This window comes from Cyprinodon variegatus, unplaced genomic scaffold, assembly GCF_000732505.1.
Source record: "Cyprinodon variegatus isolate N-32 unplaced genomic scaffold, C_variegatus-1.0 Scaffold39, whole genome shotgun sequence".
Classification (NCBI taxonomy): Eukaryota; Metazoa; Chordata; class Actinopteri; order Cyprinodontiformes; family Cyprinodontidae; genus Cyprinodon; species Cyprinodon variegatus.
This window is the reverse complement of record NW_015150492.1, coordinates 16044-21386: the sequence shown is the minus strand read 5'-3', so window position 1 is coordinate 21386 and position 5343 is coordinate 16044. Positions and strand designations below refer to the sequence as shown.

General features: G+C 38.6%; 1 protein-coding gene across 2 annotated transcripts in view; it reads right to left on the bottom strand.

Annotated features, from left to right (window-relative positions):
- Nucleotides 1-1932: 1932 nt before the first annotated feature.
- neurod6 (neuronal differentiation 6) overlaps nucleotides 1933-5343 on the bottom strand; it is a 3866-nt gene continuing 455 nt past the window's right edge. Inside the window, exons 2-3 of one of the 2 annotated variants that reach the window (XM_015369863.1) lie at nucleotides 5264-5331; nucleotides 1933-5185 (exon numbers count right to left, since the gene is read on the bottom strand). In XM_015369863.1, coding sequence (XP_015225349.1) covers nucleotides 4167-5180 — 1014 coding nt within the window. In that variant the 5' untranslated portion in view covers nucleotides 5181-5185; nucleotides 5264-5331 and the 3' untranslated portion in view covers nucleotides 1933-4166. The remainder of the gene's footprint in view (nucleotides 5186-5263; nucleotides 5332-5343) is intronic. The other variant, XM_015369862.1, reaches the window with a different exon arrangement.

The following is a 5343-nucleotide window of genomic DNA, read 5'->3' as shown; positions in this document are numbered from 1 at the left end:
TCCTGTTAAAAGGGAGTTTTTCTTCTCCACTGTCGCAACAAGCATGCTTGGGTTGACGGATTGTGGAGAGTCATTCAGTCAATGTAATCAACTGTTTTTCCATAGATAGAAAACTTTGAATTAATTTGACTGTATGATCTGGTTGAATTGCAAAGTTCACTGAGATGACACGTGTTGTGAATTGGTGCTATATAAATAAGCTGAATTGAATTGAACAAGAATAAAAAAAAATGCATCTTAAATAAGACAATACTGAGCAGTTGTTGAAAAAATGTATTACTCAGAATAAACAAAAAATGTTCATAAGCATTCGGTAGAGCTGTTCTGTGATTAGTCTTTGTCCTGTTTTCATAGTATGGATTTCACTAGAGCATATATACATAACTGACAAAACCTGCTGACATCAGTTTTTTACGTTTTCTTTAACTTTGTAAGCTTTTTGAGTGGGATCAACCTCGATGCATTTAACTGATTTTGAATCTTTCCGTATAACCGCATTGAATTGAATCTTACAAAACAAATAGTTAATAAGGCGACCAAACAATAAAAATCTGGCACTTTAAAATTTCTCAGTCTGAATTTGTTCATCCTTCCTTTGTTTTGTTGTGTTTTAACTACCATGGTACTGTTATGACTTCTGGGAGATTTTTTTTTCTATATTTGTAACAAACTTGGATAGGAAGAATGTGATAGTTTAAAAGAAATCACAGCAAAACCATCAGTCAGGATTAGCAGGCTTCATTTTGATTATTAAAATATCAAGTTAAAAGTATTTTATTTAGAAAGAGTAGCTACTCTCTAATTTAGTGTCAATACATCACAGACAAACACATGATCACAGGTGTTAAAACCCCAAGATAAATTGGCGATTTTAGATCTGACCTCTAACCTTATTTTATTGCATTGACCATCTTAAATACTTATCTTTGGTTGAGAATCTGAACAGGAATGATAGTGTTTATATTCTTTGATATTTTTTATTCTTCCACATTACAGCCTCCACTAGCAGTACATAATGTTGCACTTGTGAAGTGCGGAAAAAATATTGAACATCTACAGACCGAAATGTTAGAGTATATATGGACACAGGGAGGCATCTCTAAAGATCAATTATGAAGCCATACCAAAGTTTCTAAATTATTTCTTGAATTTATTTTGACTGAGGCATTTTATAACACAGTCATGCTTCTTTATGAAAAAAACAAAACAAAAAAACCCCTCCAAAGTACGGTGGTTTTTTTACGTGCTGGATGGCCAGCTTGAACCACATAGTCAGAATCACCTCTAACAGGTTTGCATAGAGGATTGTCTGATATTTTGCTCTACCCATCCTATTATCAGCGACCAGCTTCCCTCTCACTGTTTAAGAAGGACATCATCACACTTTGGAGAGTGTCTCCAGAAGCACTGTTATTTTTTTTTCCTAACCAAAAAGCATTTTTCTTGTTGGTAAAAAATATTTTTCTTCTCACAATATCACCTTTTCCAGGATTTGCTGTGACCTCCAGATGAATTAGGTGTTTTTATGACTTTCTCTATACGGTTGCATTCTTCCCACTTCTGCATAAGGATCAACTTAATGGAAAACCCAGCGCATAAGTGTCAAAATCATCACACCTGATTTGGATATTTACAACTCTTCCAAAGTTTCCTTGATCCTTTTGTAATTTTCTCTAATACTTCCCCTTTCATCCTATCATTTTAGGTGGACAACCATGTATTTTAGGGTTTACCTTTCTGTCATATTATTTGCATTATCATATGGTGGATTGAACATTGCTCCACAAAAATCTAACAGATCAGAAAACTTTTTATAACCTGATCTTAAACTTCCCCACTCTATTCCTGACCTGTTTGTTGCCGTTTGTGCTGTTTTATGGTAGAATTAAAATGTATATATGTGGATCCGTCTCCTGAAAACAATCTGTTGCACTGGAATTTATTTTTAAAACATTAAACTGGTCGAGGAAAATAAAAAGATAACAATCTACCCTTTCTACTTTCATTAAGAAGTAAATGTTTAAAGTATCCTTCCGCATGACAGTAAAACTACCTTTTAGTGATCTATTGCATAGTTTCTCAATAAATGCATTTAGGTTTGTGGCTAAAAAGTGACACACTTAAAGAAACTACATTACATAAAATGACCAAGAAAGTAAAAACAACAACACACAGGTATATGATCTACTGTATCTCTGGAAGATGATAAAGTGGTCATCTATGTCAGCCTTACTTTAACAATGCTGTGTAGCTACTGAAAACGGTCTGATTAAAGCACATTGGACCATAATTACCCTGAAAGAACAACATGCAGATAGTTCCAGGCACTAAAGTGGGGGTGCAAACACCAGGCATGAAAGACTGTTGATCATTTCTGATCTCGAAGCGATCGCTTGTCTTTTTCAGCAGCAGTGTTTGTTGCCTCCAGGGATTATCAAACCCACTGGGTTCCAAACTGGGAGATCAACCAACCGCCTTGCGCTGCAGTCTGGATGACTTCCAACACCTCCTGGGCGCTTCTGACACAAATCAGCCATCTGACCAGCTGGAAGTCAGTCAAATTAGCAACAACAAGAACATTTGTATTTTAAAAAATCCACTTGGAAAGAACAATGAGTACCAACTTGTCATTGTGTTAAGTGTATAATTTTAGAGTCTTTAAGTATTTAGAGTGCGGGTCCTTTTACAGGCCATATTCTGGGTGGTGATGCCAAATAATAAATGAAAGAATTCGTTTTCCAGCTCACTATTATTATCATTTATCTTGTTTTTCCTCATTTCCATCTGGTCCCGATCATGGCCACGCAAAGCTGAGAATCTGGGACACAACATCAAGCCTCCCACATCATCTTCTTAATTAATTAATTTTTTTATTCGTTTATTTTATTGCGAGTAAACACATCACAAAACATTAACACATTACTTCACGAATATTTCGTTCCATAACGGGTTTCCATAAGTGCGCGTCAGTGTGTCGAGTGATCGTGTGTGCGTGCCTGTGTGCGTGTGTGTGTCTTTCAGGACATAAATTAGATTGATCATCCAATAAACATTCGGTATCCGATTACAAAAATCAACAAGATTTATGACAGCGGCCAATAACAATGTGCGGAAATACACGAAGTGCATCACAGGCGCTCCAAATAAGAAAAAAAAAAAAAGTTAACATCAAGCGATCCAAAACTTCAACTTCCCCATTGATCGTGTTTTGAGCTTTTTCTCTCCAATTTAAGGCATTCTACATATTTTTTTCAACTGCACTTAAATGTGTTTTATTCTTGTCAGCTGCAGGGACAGTTTACAACAATGCGAGATAAATAAACTGTGGAAATTCACATAAAAGTTCACATTATGATTTTTTTTTTTTTACATCCTTTTTCTATTGGATATTATTCACAATTAAATACAACGAAATTGTAATAAATAATAAAACAAATAAATAAATTGTACATAAATAATAACAGAATACACATTCATTTCGGTACATAAAAGAAAAATCCGACACATGAATTGAAATGTAACATTTAGCGCCTGTATTCTTCCAGGCCTTTGTCCTGTTATTTAATTATTTTAGGTCCTAAATTGTGAGACGCGTTTGTGAGAATACATATTAAATTTCAAACAAGCACGGATTGCATTTGGCAAGATTGCATAGCTCAATTTAACTTTTTATTGCCAACACACTTTCTCTGAAATCCAAGCAAGTCAAGTTTAAGTCAAGTTCCCTGATGAATTAAACTTTTTTAATCGTCCTAAAATATCAGATTGGGACGGGTATAATCAGCTGTTTCCAAAAAACTGTTTGATCACAGATCACAATAAGAAAAGATGTAAGCTCTGCCCTGCAATTGCACAGAAAATTAAATAGATAGAAAAACAAAACAATAAAAAGTAAAATAAATGCTCAGAAACGCTTTCTTCTCTTTGAAATGTAGTTTTTTGGAAACAAATAGCACCAATTTGTGAATAAATCCATCTTAAATATCAGGATCTATAGTGTTTAAGATGATAGTTTCTGTACATAAATTGAAATCAAACTGTTGATTCTGTAATTAAAAACAAACTTTAAACCTCAAATTCTTCTTTTTTATGTGAGGTCAGTTTTTTTTTTTTTTTTACTTTTGTGCAGATAAATTTGCTTCTGATTTTAGCACTTTACTAATGAATTAATTGTGGTAAGAGCCATTAACTTCCCCCTGGGTTTGAAAGGACTGGCTGCGGACGTGCAGATCGTATGGAAAACGGGCCTCGGGTGAGACTCGATACATTGAGTTGGGTGCCAGGGCCGTGCGCCCTGGCGCGCCACAGTAGCGCACTCCGTAGTGGCCGCTTTTCCCGTAATCTGGTGGGTCGTCGTGCTTTAAAGAGAAAATCCCGTTGAAGTTCATCGGGGGGCTCAGTTGGCTGTCAAAATGCGGGCTTCCGCTGTCCGGGGATGGGTTCTCGAAGTAAGTCTCGTAGGCGCTGCTGTAGCTGTAGTGTCGAAACGGTTTGGAGCTGGGATCCAGACTTCCACCGCTGTGGCCCGGGGGTGAGTTCATGTCCGAACCAGTGTACGAGTACATAGCTTCATAAGGCGACCTCCCAGAAAACATCACCTCTCCGTTGTGATCCGTCAGGAAATTTCTCGCGTTCAATTGCAAACAGCCTGCAACCAAATTGGTTGTTGGCTGAGATAATCCTTTACACAAAGTCTGCACAAAAGCGAGGAGGTCCGGTCTCTTTCCTGCACTAAGGGTCTCTGACAGGGCCCAGATATAATTTTTGGCCAGTCTGAGCGTCTCTATCTTGGACAGCTTCTGAGTTTTCGAGTAGCATGGCACAACTTTGCGCAGACTTTCCAGCGCGGCGTTCAAGCCATGCATCCGGCTGCGCTCACGGGCGTTGGCTTCCTGGCGCCGAAGTTTGGCCCTGTCCACATGCTCCTTGCCGGGCCTCTTTTTCCGCGGTCCTCGTTTCTTCTGCAGCCCGTTCTCGTCCTGGTCGTCCCTTTCATCTTCCTCCCTGTCGGAGAGGTCGTCCTCGGCCTCCCTCATCATGTCCGAATTTGACCCGGCGGTGGGGCGCTGTTGTCGCTCCTGCTGCTGCTGCAGGCTCTCAGGGAGACTTTCGCGGGGATAGTTGGCACCAAAGCGCGGCTCACACATCATATGAGGTTCATCGAATGGCAGCGTCAACATATCTCCTACAGGATTAAAGTGGAGACATAAACTGTAAGAGGAAAATCAGCGCCGACGTCTTTTGAAGGTTGTCAGTTAATTACCCTGTGAATGAATCCTCCCAGGAGGCAGAACAACTTGGCAAGCGAGGCCAGTGTGATTGTCTGATAGCCTTTCAGAAACA